Below are 18346 nucleotides of genomic sequence, written 5' to 3' on the forward strand. Positions count from 1 at the left end.
AAATGGAATGACGAAAGAGTATTAAACACAGTAACTGAATCTATTTAATACTTTGTACAAAATCCTTTGTTGGTAATGACATCTTCAAGACGCCTCCTGTATGGAGAAACAAGTCACATGCATTGCTCAGGTGTGACTTTGGCTCATTCTTCCACACAGTCTTCAAATCTTGAAGGTTCTGTGGGCCTCCTCTATGAACTCTGATCTTTAGTTCTTTCCATAGATTTTCTATTGGATTTGAGTCAGGTGATTGGCTGGACCATTCTAGCAGCTTTATTTTTCTTTCTTTGAAACCAACTGAGAGTTTCCTTGGCTTTGTGTTTGGGATCATTGTCTTGCTGAAATGTCCGCCCTCGTTTCATATTCATAATCCTGGTAGATGGCAGCAGATTTTTATCAAGAATGTACATTTTTCCATCCATCCTTCCTTTAATGATATGAAGTTTATCAGTACCGTATGCTGAAAAACAGCCCCACACCATGATGTTCCCACCTCCAAACTTCACTGTTGGTATTGGGGTGTTTTTGGGGTGATGTGCAGTGCCATTTGACCTCCAAACATGGTGTGTATTATGGCATCCAAAGAGCTCAATTTTGGTCTCATCGGAGCAGACGATATTGTTACTATATTCCATAAATTGCATTAACCTCTTGTTTGGGATTTTTAAGGCAATGAAATGATTAAATTGATTAAAAAATTTATTTATTATAAATACAAGTATAAATTCATAGTACAAAAGTGATTCAACTTCATAATGTTTGTAAACAATACATGGTATTAAACACAATGCATGATTGAAAGGAAAAATAGAAAGTGATACATCTAACTACAGGATACAATCACCACCAATGCAAAGAAGGTGGCGTCAAGTGGAAAAATTCCTACGCGTTTCAACATATATTATTCAAGAAAGTCTTCCTCAGGGACTATATTAGTTACTATATACACTAAATACTATATATGTATTTCACAGGCTTGTCTAAATGTTGTGCAGCAAACTTTTTACACAAGCTTCAAAATGTTTTTTCTTCAGCAATGGAGCATTGCGTGGTGAGCGTGTGTACAGTAACAAAACGCGTCGGGTGGAGCGTACGCAATTCCCAGAAAGGATGGGCTGCAGATGGGGCCGGACGGCTTTTTTTCACATGCGTGATTTATTAGTACTTGATGTAAGTGCAACTGTTTTTTTTAAAGCAGTAAACTTAAAGGATTTTATGCTATGGCAAGTTTATGTTTTTTTGGAGAGTCTATATGATCGAATACCTATAAAGTGGTGGATCTCGGCATTACGGCCATTCCTGTCTCGGACGGACACAAAGGCCCTGGCTGGGTTATGGGCCGCACGCACGTTTCGGTGACGGAGGGTGTATACAAATTTGGATGGACATGGTCACTATATGCACTTTTTGTTTCTTTCGTATATTTTTTTCTTTTTCACAATTGAGGATATTTATAAGTGCAACTTTATAGGGGTTATAATTTGAGGTGGGAATCTCCTGTTTACTTGGCGGCCTCTGTAATAGAAAGTCTCCTGGGCCGCCATTGGACCACTGTTCTGTCTATCATAGGAGATTCTCACTGTGTGTAATCTGTCGGCGCTCGTCCCATCCCGCTCCTTGTTCCCTCTAGGTTGCACTGATGGCAGTGGTGAGCCTGCTGCATTTATGGCAATGGTGAGGCTTCTGCATTTATGGCAATGGTGAGGATGCTGCATTGATGTCAATGGTGAGTCTGTTGCATTGATGGCAATGGTGAGTCTGCTGCGTTGATGACAATGGTGAGGCTGCTGCATTGAAGGCAATGGTGAGGCTGCTGCATTGAAGGCAATGGTGAGGCTGCTGCATTGAAGGCAATGCTGAGTCTGCTGCATTGAAGGCAATGGTGAGGCTGCGGCATTGAAGGCAATGGTGAGGCTGCGGCATTGAAGGCAATGGTGAGGCTGCTGCATTGATGGCAATGGTGAGGCTGCTGCATTGAAGGCAATGGTGAGGCTACTGCATTGATGGCAATGGTGAGGCTGCTGCATTAAAGGCAATGCTGAGTCTGCTGCATTGATGGCAATGGTGAGGCTGCTGCATTGAAGGCAATGCTAAGTCTGCTGCATTGAAGGCAATGCTAAGTCTGCTGCATTGAAGGCAATGGTGAGGCTGCTGCAGAATCCTATGGCACACGCATGCGCCTGTCACAAAAACTGCCTCCTGGGATGTGGGACATGGATGTCCCATGCAATCATCCATAGACATACCATTCCGTACACCCGTGTAAAGGGCTGACTTTACTTGCATGGGTTGCACAGGTGTGCAGGCAGCCTGTTCAGATCAATGACCAGAAGGTGGCTGCATGGGTCTACAAGCTCATTCCAGAGTGTAAATCCATGCGGATCTGATACACCAATCAGAATGCATGGGACCTGCATGGATGTACACTCAGGGAAGCATTGGAGATCTGTACAGCCGCCCACCTATCACTGATCTGAGCAGGCTGTATGCAGGGGACACCTGTGCATCCCAAACAGGTAGCGGTGGCCCTTCACATGGATGTACAGATTGGTATGTTGGTGTGACTGAGGCCTAAGAAACGTGTATCTGATTGTGGTAAAGGGAAGGGAGGAGAGAGGTGGAAATAAGGTGTTTTATTGGTTGAAGGTCAGATTTAATATTGTAAAGCTTTGCACAATCACATACCTCCCAACATTTAGAGATAGGAATGAGGGACACCTACTAACAAATGTATGTAGGCATAGGACACGCCCCCTGCCACATCCCCTTAAAGGAGAATTAACCAAAAAAAAGGTTATTTAAATCCGGAAAAGGCTTTTTTTACCACTATTATTCCTTTATATTGGCTTTTAAAATGTACAAATGCAGCAATTTAGAAATGAGGTGAAAGGTTTAGCACTGGGAAACACTTTTTTTGAAAGATAAAAAGTGTGTTTTATCTACAACTATATAGATCAGACCAAAATGAGGGGACAAATGAGGGGGGAAGAGGGACAGAGGGACATTGCTCCAAATTGGGGACAGTCTCTCGAAAATCAGGGACAGTTGGGAGCTAGGCACCCCACTGTTACTATATAAATCCTACATCATAATAATGGGGGGTATTTACTAACAGAATAGTAACTAACTGATCATCTCTCTTCAGCTTATTCAGTTAGACCCCTTTCACACTGGGGCGGGGGTAAAACCCTGCTATTCAGCTGCTAGCGGGGCACTTTTACCCCCTGCTAGCAGCCGAGAGAGGGTTAAAACCACTGCAAAGCGCTGCTGCGGCAATGCTATGCCGCGGTATAGCTGCGCTGTCCCACTGATTTCAATAGGCAGGAGTGGTAAATGAGCGGTCTATACACCGCTCCAAAGATGCTGCTGGCAGGACTTTTTTTACCGCCCTGCCCGGTGCACTGCTCCAGTGTGAAAGCCCTCGGAGCTCTCCCATTGGAGAGACAGCGGGAGCTCTTTCCAGGCACTATTTTTAGCTCTGTATCGCCCGCAAAGCGCCCGAGTGTGAAAGGGATCTTAGGCCCCTTTCACACAGGCTGTCTGATCAGGTCTGTCTGTCAGTTTTTCAGATGGACCTGATCGGACCCTTCATTCACCTCTACGGGTGGCGGATGTGAGAAGGGACACGTCCCCTGACACCCGCCGCTATCCGATCCAATCCTGTTCTCCAAATCCAGATGGATGGCGGTCCTATTTTCCATCCGACTGGCGGATCAAATGAAACAGACAAGTGGTCTGTCCTTGCACAGCGAGCGGACAGGCCCGGTCAGTGGTCTGCTCAGCAGATTGATCCCCCGCTGAGCAAGCGGAATCCATATAACTGACACACCCGTATTAAAGGCATTTCATTGAAAATGAAAGCCAGAAGGTGATTGGTTGCTATGCACAGCTGTTCCAGTCTTAGTAAATGCCCCCAATAAGTAGATTTAGTCATTTGCACTGATCCCACAGGCAGTGTTACCAGTTCAGAATAGCTGCCACTAGGGGGCCCTAGCCACCCACCTATTTCAAATCATGCTATTACACCATCTTTGTTATGGGCAACCCTGGAGGCACACAGCTAAGAATATCCTGCATTACCAACTAAGTGTATCATAAAGTATCTCAGAAATACGAGGAAAGCGGACGCCACTAACGATTAGGAAAATAACATCCTATATTGCCTGTATAAGTAAATTAATTTGCCCATAAAAAACATGGCGGCTGCAGCATCCATACAGCAGCTCCATTCCCTGAGCTGCGAGTCCGCGCCCAGCCGCTCCATTGGTCAACCCGCCCGAGTAGGGCGGCTTCACAGACCACATATACACTTCAGGCTGGACTGTCCGGCCCGTTATCTGTACAATCTAATTCCGTTATGGAGGAACTAAAGACAGCTCTTGGATAATCCCGTAGGTTCCATCACAACACAATGATGTGCCCACAACAAACATGGCCGGTGGTGATTCACAGAAGACGAATCTTTTTTTTCCCGTGCTGACAGTGAGGGTTACTCCATCCCCCCATCCCAAATCTCATCGCTTTGCCCATCACAAAGATGGCGTCCCTGGCTTCACTAGCGGCAAAATCCCTTTACAGCCAAACCAAAGAGAATAGGTTCCTGTAGTGTAAATCATTGTGGTGATCCGAGATCCCGGAGACCGACCTCCCGAGGAGCCCCCGCTCGCCCCGCCCCTTCCCGTCTTCTCGCGGGATCTCACGAGGTTTCCGGTGTTGTGAATGTCTCCCCTCCGAGCAACATGGCGGCCGGCATCCGCGCCCGCTCCCTCCGCCACCTCAGAATCAGAGGTAAGGGGGACACCGGGGAGGGAGGGGGCCCATAGAGGGAGACTGAGGGGCCCCTAGGGAGGGGAGAAATATGGGAGGGGCGTGATGTGCCACTGAGAGACACAACAATACCGGCTACCTACCTTCCCTGAGTATGTGACACCGATACAGGGGGACACCCACCCCTCCTCCACTACAGGGGGACACCTACCCCTCCTCCACCACAGGGGACTCCCACTACTACAGGGGGACACCTACCCCTCCCCCACTACAGGGGACACCCACCTCTCCTCCCACTACTACAGGGGGACACCTACCCCTCCCCCACTACAGGGGACACCCACCTCTCCTCCCACTACAGGGGGACACCCACCTCTCCTCCCACTACAGGGGGACACCCACCCTTCCGCCCACCACAGGGGACACCCACCCCTCCTCCACCACAGGGTGACACCCACCCTTCCCCCCCCCACCACAGGGGGGCATCCGTTACCCCACTACAGTCTGACACCCCAACTCCTCCATACATCTGACACCCCTCCTCCCCCCCCTCCATACATCTGACACCCCACCCCCCTCCATACATCTGACACCCCACCCCCCTCCATACATCTGACACCCCACCCCCCTCCATACATCTGACACCCCACCCCCCTCCATACATCTGACACCCCTCCTCCCCTCCATACATCTGACACCCCCCTCCCCTCCTCCATACATCTGACACCCCCCCTCCCCTCCTCCATACATCTGACACCCCCCCCCTCCCCTCCTCCATACATCTGACACCCCCCCCCTCCCCTCCTCCATACATCTGACACCCCCCCTCCCCTCCTCCATACATCTGACACCCCCCCTCCCCTCCTCCATACATCTGACACCCCCCCTCCCCTCCTCCATACATCTGACACCCCCCCTCCCCTCCTCCATACATCTGACACCCCCCCTCCCCTCCTCCATACATCTGACACCCCCCCTCCCCTCCTCCATACATCTGACACCCCCCCTCCCCTCCTCCATACATCTGACACCCCCCCTCCCCTCCTCCATACATCTGACACCCCCCCTCCCCTCCTCCATACATCTGACACCCCCCCTCCCCTCCTCCATACATCTGACACCCCCCCTCCCCTCCTCCATACATCTGACACCCCCCCTCCCCTCCTCCATACATCTGACACCCCCCCTCCCCTCCTCCATACATCTGACACCCCCCCTCCCCTCCTCCATACATCTGACACCCCCCCCCTCCCCTCCTCCATACATCTGACACCCCCCCCTCCCCTCCTCCATACATCTGACACCCCCCCCTCCCCTCCTCCATACATCTGACACCCCCCCTCCCCTCCTCCATACATCTGACACCCCCCCTCCCCTCCTCCATACATCTGACACTCCCCCCCTCCCCTCCTCCATACATCTGACACTCCCCCCCTCCCCTCCTCCATACATCTGACACTCCCCCCCTCCCCTCCTCCATACATCTGACACTCCCCCCCTCCTCCATACATCTGACACTCCCCCCCCCTCCCCTCCTCCATACATCTGACACTCCCCCCCCCTCCTCCATACATCTGACACTCCCCCCCCCTCCCCTCCTCCATACATCTGACACTCCCCCCCCCTCCTCCATACATCTGACACTCCCCCCCCCTCCATACATCTGACACTCCCCCCCTCCTCCATACATCTGACACTCCCCCCCTCCTCCATACATCTGACACTCCCCCCCTCCTCCATACATCTGACACTCCCCCCCCCCCCTCCATACATCTGACACTCCCCCCCCCCCCTCCATACATCTGACACTCCCCCCCCCCCCTCCATACATCTGACACTCCCCCCCCCCCTCCATACATCTGACACTCCCCCCCCCCCCCTCCATACATCTGACACTCCCCCCCCCCCCCCTCCATACATCTGACACTCCCCCCCCTCCTCCATACATCTGACACTCCCCCCCCCCCCCCCCTCCTCCATACATCTGACACTCCCCCCCTCCCCTCCTCCATACATCTGACACTCCCCCCCTCCCCTCCTCCATACATCTGACACTCCCCCCCCTCCTCCATACATCTGACACTCCCCCCCCCTCCCCTCCTCCATACATCTGACACTCCCCCCCCCTCCCCTCCTCCATACATCTGACACTCCCCCCCCCTCCCCTCCTCCATACATCTGACACTCCCCCCCCCTCCCCTCCTCCATACATCTGACACCCCCCCCCTCCCCTCCTCCATACATCTGACACTCCCCCCCTCCCCTCCTCCATACATCTGATACTCCCCCCCCCCCTCCCCTCCTCCATACATCTGACACTCCCCCCCCCCCCCCTCCCCTCCTCCATACATCTGACACTCCCCCCCCCCCTCCCCTCCTCCATACATCTGACACTCCCCCCCCCCTCCCCTCCCCTCCTCCATACATCTGACACTCCCCCCCCCCTCCCCTCCTCCATACATCTGACACTCCCCCCCCCCCCTCCCCTCCTCCATACATCTGACACTCCCCCCCCCTCCCCTCCTCCATACATCTGACACTCCCCCCCTCCCCTCCTCCATACATCTGACACTCCCCCCCATACATCTGACACTCCCCCCCTCCCCTCCTCCATACATCTGACACTCCCCCCCATACATCTGACACCCCCCCTCCCCTCCTCCATACATCTGACACTCCCCCCCATACATCTGACACCCCCCCTCCCCTCCTCCATACATCTGACACCCCCCCTCCCCTCCTCCATACATCTGACACTCCCCTCCCCTCCTCCATACATCTGACACCCCCCCCCCCATACATCTGACACTCCCCCCCCCATACATCTGACACTCCTCCCCCCCCCATACATCTGACACTCCCCCCCCCCATACATCTGACACTCCCCCCCCCCATACATCTGACACTCCCCCCCCCATACATCTGACACTCCCCCCCCCATACATCTGACACTCCCCCCCCCATACATCTGACACTCCCCCCCCCCATACATCTGACACTCCCCCCCCATACATCTGACACTCCCCCCCCCATACATCTGACACTCCCCCCCCCATACATCTGACACTCCCCCCCATACATCTGACACCCCCCCTCCCCTCCTCCATACATCTGACACCCCCCCTCCTCCATACATCTGACACCCCCCCCTCCTCCATACATCTGACACCCCCCCCTCCTCCATACATCTGACACTCCCCCCCCCCCCCCTCCTCCATACATCTGACACTCCCCCCCCCCCCCCTCCTCCATACATCTGACACTCCCCCCCCCCCCTCCTCCATACATCTGACACCCCCCCCTCCCCTCCTCCATACATCTGACACCCCCCCCTCCCCTCCTCCATACATCTGACACCCCCCCTCCCCTCCTCCATACATCTGACACTCCCCCCCCCCCCATCCTCCATACATCTGACACTCTCCCCCCCCCCATCCTCCATACATCTGACACTCTCCCCCCCCCCCATCCTCCGTACATCTGACACTCTCCCCCCCCCCATCCTCCATACATCTGACACTCTCCCCCCCCCATCCTCCATACATCTGACACTCTCCCCCCCCCCATCCTCCATACATCTGACACTCTCCCCCCCCATCCTCCATACATCTGACACTCTCCCCCCCCATCCTCCATACATCTGACACTCTCCCCCCCCATCCTCCATACATCTGACACTCTCCCCCCCCATCCTCCATACATCTGACACTCCCCCCCCCCATCCTCCATACATCTGACACTCCCCCCCCCCCCTCCTCCATACATCTGACACTCCCCCCCCCTCCTCCATACATCTGACACTCCCCCCCCCTCCCCTCCTCCATACATCTGACACCCCCTCCCCTCCTCCATACATCTGACACTCCCCCCCCCTCCCATCCTCCATACATCTGACACTCTCCCCCCCCATCCTCCATACATCTGACACTCTCCCCCCCCCCCCATCCTCCATACATCTGACACTCTCCCCCCCCCATCCTCCATACATCTGACACTCTCCCCCCCCCCCCATCCTCCATACATCTGACACTCTCCCCCCCCATCCTCCATACATCTGACACCCCCCCTCCCCTCCTCCATACATCTGACACCCCCCCCTCCCCTCCTCCATACATCTGACACCCCCCCCTCCTCCATACATCTGACACCCCCCCCTCCTCCATACATCTGACACTCCCCCCCCCCCCCTCCTCCATACATCTGACACTCCCCCCCCCCCCCTCCTCCATACATCTGACACTCCCCCCCCCCTCCTCCATACATCTGACACTCCCCCCTCCCCTCCTCCATACATCTGACACCCCCCCCTCCCCTCCTCCATACATCTGACACCCCCCCTCCCCTCCTCCATACATCTGACACTCCCCCCCCCCCCCATCCTCCATACATCTGACACTCTCCCCCCCCCCCCCCATCCTCCATACATCTGACACTCTCCCTCCCCCCCCCCATCCTCCATACATCTGACACTCTCCCCCCCCCCCCCATCCTCCATACATCTGACACTCTCCCCCCCCCCATCCTCCATACATCTGACACTCTCCCCCCCCCCCCCCCCCATCCTCCATACATCTGACACTCTCCCCCCCCATCCTCCATACATCTGACACTCCCCCCCCCCCTCCTCCATACATCTGACACTCCCCCCCCCCTCCTCCATACATCTGACACCCCCCCCCCTCCTCCATACATCTGACACCCCCTCCCCTCCTCCATACATCTGACACTCCCCCCCCTCCCATCCTCCATACATCTGACACTCCCCTCCCCTCCTCCATACATCTGACACTCTCCCCCCCCCCCCCATCCTCCATACATCTGACACTCTCCCCCCCCATCCTCCATACATCTGACACTCCCCCCCCCCCCCCCCTCCTCCATACATCTGACACTCCCCCCCCCCTCCTCCATACATCTGACACTCCCCCCCCCTCCCCTCCTCCATACATCTGACACTCCCCCCCCCTCCCATCCTCCATACATCTGACACTCCCCTCCCCTCCTCCATACATCTGACACTCCCCCCCCCTCCTCCATACATCTGACACTCCCCCCCCTCCCCTCCTCCATACATCTGACACTCCCCCCCCCCTCCCATCCTCCATACATCTGACACTCCCCTCCCCTCCTCCATACATCTGACACTCCCCTCCCCTCCTCCATACATCTGACACTCTCCCCCCCCCCCCATCCTCCATACATCTGACACTCTCCCCTCCCCTCCTCCATACATCTGACACTCCCCCCCCCTCCCCTCCTCCATACATCTGACACTCCCCCCCCTCCCCTCCTCCATACATCTGACACTCCCCCCCCCTCACCTCCTCCATACATCTGACACTCCCCCCCCCCCCTCACCTCCTCCATACATCTGACACCCCCCCTCCTCCCCTTATCCCCTTCTCCATACATCTGACACCCCTCCCCTCCTCCATACATCTGACACCACCCCCTCCCCTCCTCCCCTCCTCTCCTCCCCTCCTCCCCTCCTCCATACATCTGACACCCCCTCCCCTCCTCCATACATCTGACACCCCCTCCCCTCCTCCATACATCTGACACCCCCTCCCCTCCTCCATACATCTGACACCCCCTCCCCTCCTCCATACATTTGACACCCCCTCCCCTCCTCCATACATTTGACACCCCTCCCATCCTCCATACATCTGACACCCCTCCCATCCTCCATACATCTGACACCCCCCCTCTCCCATCCTCCATACATCTGACACTCCCCCCCCCTCCCATCCTCCATACATCTGACACTCCCCCCCTCCCATCCTCCATACATCTGACACTCCCCCCCCCCCCCCCATCCTCCATACATCTGACACTCCCCCCCCCCATCCTCCATACATCTGACACTCCCCCCCCCTCCTCCCATACATCTGACACTCCCCCCCTCCATACATCTGACACTCCCCCCCCCCCCCCTCCTCCATACATCTGACCCCCCCCCCCTCCTCCATACATCTGACACTCCCCCCCTCCTCCATACATCTGACACTCCCCCCCTCCTCCATACATCTGACACTCCCCCCCCTCCTCCATACATCTGACACTCCCCCCCTCCTCCATACATCTGACACTCCCCCCCCCCCCCCCCCTCCTCCATACATCTGACACTCCCCCCCTGCTCCATACATCTGACACTCCCCCCCCCCCCCCCCCTCCTCCATACATCTGACACTCCCCCCCTGCTCCATACATCTGACACTCCCCCCCTCCTCCATACATCTGACACTCCCCCCCTCCTCCATACATCTGACACTCCCCCCCCCCCCTCCTCCATACATCTGACACTCCCCCCCTCCCCCCCTCCTCCATACATCTGACACTCCCTCCCCCCCTCCTCCATACATCTGACACTCCCTCCCCTCCTCCATACATCTGACACTCCCCCCCCCTCCCCTCCTCCATACATCTGACACTCCCCCCCCCCCCCCTCACCTCCTCCATACATCTGACACTCCCCCCCCCCTCACCTCCTCCATACATCTGACACTCCCCCCCCCTCACCTCCTCCATACATCTGACACTCCCCCCCCCCCTCACCTCCTCCATACATCTGACACTCCCCCCCCCCCTCACCTCCTCCATACATCTGACACTCCCCCTCCTCACCTCCTCCATACATCTGACACTCCCCCCCCCCCCTCACCTCCTCCATACATCTGACACCCCCCTCTCCCCTCCTACATACATCTGACACCCCACCCCTCCTCCATACATCTGACACCCTCCTCCCCTTCTCCCATTCTCCATACATCTGACACCCCTCCCCTCCTCCATACATCTGACACCACCCCCCCTCCCCTCCTCCCCTCCTCCCCTCCCCTCCTCCCCTCCCCTCCTCCCCTCCCCTCCTCCATACATCTGACACCCCTCCCCTCCTCCATACATCTGACACCCCTCCCCTCCTCCATACATCTGACACCCCTCACCTCCTCCATACATCTGACACCCCTCACCTCCTCCATACATCTGACACCACCCCTCCTCCCCTCCCCTCCTCCCCCTCCCCTCCTCCATACATCTGACACCACCCCCCCTCCCCTCCTCCCCTCCCCTCCTCCCCTCCCCTCCTCCATACATCTGACACCACCCCCCCTCCCCTCCTCCCCTCCCCTCCTCCCCTCCTCCCCTCCCCTCCCCTCCCCTCCCCTCCCCTCCCCCTCCTCCCCTCCCCTCCTCCATACATCTGACACCCCTCCCCTCCTCCATACATCTGACACCCCTCACCTCCTCCATACATCTGACACCCCTCACCTCCTCCATACATCTGACACCCCTCACCTCCTCAATACATCTGACACCACCCCTCCTCCCCTCCTCCCCTCCCCTCCTCCCCTCCTCCCCTCCCCTCCTCCCCTCCTCTCCTCCCCCCCTCCCCTCCCCTCCTCTCCTCCCCTCCTCTCCTCCATACATCTGACACCCCCCCCCTCCCCTCCCCTCCTCTCCTCCCCTCCTCTCCTCCATACATCTGACACCCCCCCCCCTCCCCTCCTCCATACACCTGTATGGGAACGGACCGACGCATTTCAAAGTGTATTCTTCCTCAGGGATAGAGGTAAAGTAAGCTGAAAGTACAAAGTGTACATCTCAGCCCAGAAAGTAAAGACAGCATTCCCAGAGCCATGGCCCCTGTAGCCACCGACAATGATCCTTCCAGAGCCACAAAGCAAGACATCCCTTCTGGGGTTGGATGTGATCCTCCTTTGATGAGTGCATACTCCTGTATATAGTCAGTGATTCCTCCACTTATATCCACTGCTGGGGTCCTTGTGGGATGTCCGGCGCCCTCTCAATCATTGTCGGTGATTGCGGTGACCACACTGCTGGGAATGTTCTTTTACCATCTTTCCGAGCTGATAAATAATTTGTTTCAGCTTCATTTACCTTCTAGCCCCTGAGGAAGAATACACTTTGAAACGTGTTGGGCCATTCCTATGCGGGAGTTTGAAAGCTCGTTTACAGCAATATCATATTTTTATCTCAGGATATAAAGGAAAAGGAGGATTCAATGGATTCAGGTTGACCTAACAGGATACATATCAGCCAGTGTGAATTATAAATGATTATTGTGATCAATAAAAAGGATTTTTTTTAAATATAAAGGTTGCACTCTAATTCACATGACTAAAATGTCCCTAAGAAAAAAAAAAAGAATGACTATTGTGACCTCATACCGCTATACTCCGCTAACACTGATGACTGACCTAAGATCTGACTCCTCCCACACTGACGCTGCTATACACTGCCACCAATCACTGACCTGAGATCTGACTCTGCTATACACTGAGATCTGACTCCTCCCACACTGCCACTGCCACCAATCATCGACCTGAGATCTGACACTGCCACCAATCATCGACCTGAGATCTGACACTGCCACCAATCATCGACCTGAGATCTGACACTGCCACCAATCATCGACCTGAGATCTGACACTGCCACCAATCACTGACCTGAGATCTGACTCCACCCACACTGACACTGCTATACACTGCCACCAATCACTGACCCGAGATCTGACTCCACCCACACTGACACTGCTATACACTGCCACCAATCACTGACCCGAGAAATGACTCCTCCCACACTGACACTGCCACCAATCACTGACCTGAGATCTGACCCCGCTATACATCAGAAAAACTCTTCTTTGTACTCGTCTACTTTGTTTAGGAATACACTATATATAATTTTGACCCATGCGTTAGATCACGCGCCTTCCTCCTCTTTTTCGCTCGGCCCGTTATACATCAGCCGGCACTGACTGACTCTTTCCTCTGTTCATCTTTGATGTAATTATACCCCTAATAAATGCCATATCCTCCCTTCTACTTGTCAATCAAAACACTGCCCTGTATTATACCCCGCCCCCCTACCTTGTGTCCTGTGTACCCCATTTACCCCTTCTTTACCACATCACTTGTCTGTGTATATAATGACTTCTATTACCCCCACACTTTTATCTCTGCTCCCCTCTTATACCACATACTCTGTACATTCCACACAGCTGTCATTGTGGGACTCCATACTCCCATCATCTCTCTGTATACATTGTTCTAGCTGTCATTGTGTGTATCCCCTCTGTACATGTATACCTGTTATTACATCCCATGTCTCCCCCGATTATACTCCCCACTGACCGGACCCCGCTCTACTCAGCCGTCGCCGGCTGACTGACTGGACCCCGCTCTACTCCGCCGGCTGACTGACCGGACCCCGCTCTACTCCGCCGTCGCCGGCTGACTGACCGGACCCCGCTCTACTCCGCCGTCGCCGGCTGACTGACCGGACCCCGCTCTACTCCGCCGTCGCTAACTGACCTGAGATTGGACACTTCTTAGCCAGTACTAACTGATGTAAGATCTAACATGGTTATACCATGCCTGCACTGATTGATCTGACACTGCTATACTCTATCAGGTTAGAGCAGCCTGTAGTTAAAGCAGAATTCCAACTTTCAGTTCACTTGGGCCAAGATGGTGGCCTCTGTGCTCACTGCAATGTAATGTAATATAGTTAGCTCCATACAGTAAGTGGCACTGTGTTTTTGGTAGCAGTACAGACTTCCCCTCTGCTGACAGAACTAAGCCAGCCTGAGGGCTTCTTTGCCATTCAGGGGAAGCCTTGTATTTTTATCAATGAATACAAGACTGCCTCTGATTGGCTGGCTGAGGTGAGGAGATGGGCAGATGACATCACAATTTCCACCTCTTCCAGTCAAGGGAATTCATTGATAAAAATACAAGGCTTCTGAATAGTGAAGAAGCACTCAGCCTGACTGTCTTTAGGGAAATCGCTTGTACTGCTCTCAGGACACAGCCTTCTCTATATAGCTAATGGTGCTAAAATACATTGTAGTGCACACAGCGGCTTCATCCTTCTGTAATGGAACGACGTGAACTGAAAGCTTGAATTCTACTGGCAGGTTCAGCAGGTATTTTATAGTAAACCTATTTTTTTTTCATGTGTGTTTACAGACATTTTTGCGTAACTGTGCCGGGTTTACATAGTTACATAGTTAGTCAGGTTGAAAAAAGACACAAGTCCATCCAGTTCAACCTTAAAAACAAATAAATAAAATAAAAATTTTCACAGCTCTAACTGTAAAGAAACCTTTCCGTACTTGAAGATGAAATCTCTTTTCCTCTAGAGGTAAAGAGTGCCCCCTTGTCCTCTGGGTTGACCGTACAGAGAACAACTCAACACCAAGTTCACTATATGGACCCCTAATATATTTGAACGTGTTGATCATATCCCCCCTTATTCTCCTCTTCTCAAGAGTGAATAAATTCAGTTTCTCTAATCTTTCCTCATAGCTGAGTTCCTCCATGCCTCTTATCAGTTTGGTTGCCCTTCTCTGCACTTTCTCCAGTTCCCCGATATCCTTTTTGAGAACTGGTGCCCAAAACTGAACTGCATATTCCAGATGAGGTCTTACTAATGACTTGTACAGGGGCAAAATGATATCTCTCTCTCTGGAGTCCATACCTCTCTTAATACAGGAAAGGACTTTGCTCGCTTTGGAAACCGCAGCTTGGCATTGCATGCTATTATTTAGCTTATGATCTACCAAAACCCCCAGATCCTTCTCCACTATGGATCCCCCCAGTTGTACTCCCCCTAGTATGTATGATGCATGCATATTCTTAGCCCCCAAGTGCATAACTTTACATTTATCAACATTAAACCTCATCTGCCACATAGTCGCCCAATTAGACAGTGTATTGAGGTCGGCTTGTAAATTGGAGACATCCTGTAAGGACGTTATTCCACCGCATATCTTGGTGTCATCTGCAAAGACAGAAATGTTACTTTTGATCCCAGACTCAATATCATTTAAAAAGATGTTAAAAGATAAGAGTCCCAGCACTGAATCTTGGGGTACACCACTGATAACCTTAGACCATTCAGAGTAAGAATCATTAACCACTACTCTCTGAATTCTGTCTTTTAGCCAATTTTCTATCCATTTACAAACTGATATTTCCAAACCTGTAGACTTTACCTTACACATGAGCCGTGTGTGGGGAACTGTATCGAACGCTTTTGCAAAATCCAAGTATACCACGTCCACCGCCACCCCTCTGTCCAAGGTTTTACTTACCTACTCATAAAAATAAATCAGATTTGTCTGACAACTTCTGTCTTTCATGAATCCATGTTGTCTGTTGCTTAAAGTGTTTTTGTTCAGCAAGAACTCGTCGATGTGGTCTTTTATTAAACGCTCCAGTATCTTCCCAGCTATAGAAGTTAAGCTAACAGGTCTATAGCTACTTGGTAAAGACTTTGATCCCTTTTTAACTACTTCCCACCCGGCCAATGCACATATACGGCCGGGTGGGAGCCGTCTACTTCTGATAGGACGTTCAGGAACGTCCATCAGAAGGAGCGGGATCGCGCGCGCGTGCGTGCGTGCAGCGGCGCGATCCCGATGCTCCCGTGTCACCCAGACACGGCGCATCTCAGATCGGCAGGAGGGCTCTGTGATTGGCCCTCCTGATCACATGACGGCCGTGTCCAATCACGGCCGTCATGTGATGTAAACAAACAGCCGGTTTCTAGGCAATCGGCTCCTCCTCTCCTCACACAGAAGTCATCGCTGAGGAGAGGAGAGCAGATCGCTGCAGCCGGCTGATGATCAGTGAGTATGAGCTGTTTTTTTACAGCTTTTTACTCACTGATCACCAGTCTAGTGTAAACACAAATCACCACACAGTGTAAACACACCACACAGTATAAACACAATGTCCCCAAAACATACATGTCCCCAAATAATAAATACACATGTCCCTAATAATAAAAACATGTCCCCCACATATGTCCCACTAAAATCACATGTCCCAATGATTATCTGCACACATATATACGTGATCACCTGCACACATATGTACATGATTATTTGCGTACATATGTCCGTGATCACACAAACCAATTATTATACACTTAACGGATTTTTTTTTACCAAAAACATGTAGCAGAATACATTTTGGCTTAAATTTATGACAAAATTTGATTTTATTGGATTTCTTTTAAAATAGAAAAAAGAAAATATTGTTTTTTTTCCAAATTTCCGCTTTTTTTGCGCTTTATATCGCAAAAAATAAAAAATGGAGTCGTGAATAAATACCACCAAAATAAAGCTCTATTTGTGCAAACAAAATGATAAAAATTTCATTTGGGTACAGTGTAGCATGACCGCGCAATTGTCACTGAAAGCGCTAGAGCGACGAAAGCTGAAAATTGGGCTGGGAAGGAAGGGGGCGAAAGTGCCCTGTATTGAAGTGGTTAAATATAGGCACCACGTTCGCCCTGCGCCAATCCAGTGGTACTCTTCCTGTCATTAATGAGTCCCTAAAAATTAGATACAATGGCTCTGAAATTACAGAGCTCAATTCTTTTAGGATCCGTGGGTGGATGCCATCAGGGCCAGGTGCTTTATCCACCTTTATTCTGTCCAAATATTTCTGGACCATATCACTTTTGAGCCATTGTGGATCATTTGGGGCTGTGTCACTATCACCCCCATTATGGACATGCGCTCCCCCATGCTCTTTTGTGTACACAGAGCTGAAGAAAGTATTTAATAAATTAGCCTTCTCTTTGTCCCCAGTCACCCACTCTAGATTATTTTGTAAAGTGCCTACATGCTCAGACTTAACCTTTTTACTATTAATATATTTGAAGAATTTTTTGGGGTTTGTCCTACTATCTTTTGCAATCTGTCGTTCATTTAGAATTTTTGCATCCTTGATTTCCTTTTTACATATTCTGTTAAATTCTTTGTAACATTTAAATTACACTAGTGATCCTTCATTTTTATATTTTTTAAAAGCTCTTCTCTTATAGTTTATAGCTTTTTTAACTTTGGCTGTGAGCCACATAGGTTTTGTTTTTAGCCTTTTAAACTTATTGCCCATGGGAATATACTTTGCAGTGAGGTCCCAAACAGTCTTTTTGAAGAATTCCCATTTCTGTTCTGTGCCCATTGAAGCGAATATTCTCTCCCAGTCTAAGTCCTGGAGAGCAGCCCTCATCCTTGGAAAATTTGTTCTCTTGAAGTTAAGTGTTTTTATCTTACCCGTATGTATTTCTTGTTTAGCGCTAACATCAAAGGAAATCATGTTATGATCACTGCTACCCAGGTGTTCCTTTATCTGGACATTAGTAATAAGCTCTGCATGGTTTGAGATTACCAGGTCCAACAGAGCTTCATTCCTAGTTGGGGCCTCAATAAACTGGACCATAAAATTGTCCGGTAATAGGTTTATAATTTTTTGCCCTTTAACTGTCCCAGCAGTGCCATTACTCCAGTCAATTTCTGGGTAGTTAAAATCCCCCATTATTATCACTGTCCCAGCCCTTGCAGCCCTTTCCATCTGTGCAAGGAGCTGAGTCTCCACCTCCTCATTAACATTGGGTGGTCTATAACAAACTCCAAAGATTAACTTTGAACTACACCCATCTAAATGCAGTTCCACCCATAATGCTTCACACTCATCACACTCTTCATCCACCAGGTCCTTTCACACTTGCTTTGAGATCACTTCTCACATAGAGACAAACC

At 52.0% G+C, this 18346-nt stretch overlaps 1 protein-coding gene across 2 annotated transcripts in view; it reads left to right on the forward strand.

Annotated features, from left to right (window-relative positions):
* Positions 1-4350: 4350 nt before the first annotated feature.
* The window catches only part of RICTOR (RPTOR independent companion of MTOR complex 2), a 218455-nt gene continuing 204459 nt past the window's right edge, over positions 4351-18346 (forward strand). Inside the window, exon 1 of one of the 2 annotated variants that reach the window (XM_077462825.1) lies at positions 4351-4788. In XM_077462825.1, coding sequence (XP_077318951.1) covers positions 4740-4788 — 49 coding nt within the window. In that variant the 5' untranslated portion in view covers positions 4351-4739. The remainder of the gene's footprint in view (positions 4789-18346) is intronic. The other variant, XM_077462824.1, reaches the window with a different exon arrangement.

Source organism: Lithobates pipiens, unplaced genomic scaffold (genome assembly GCF_037356315.1).
Source record: "Lithobates pipiens isolate NorthernLeopardFrog02 unplaced genomic scaffold, aLitPip1_a1.2 Scaffold_3, whole genome shotgun sequence".
NCBI lineage: Eukaryota > Metazoa > Chordata > Amphibia > Anura > Ranidae > Lithobates > Lithobates pipiens.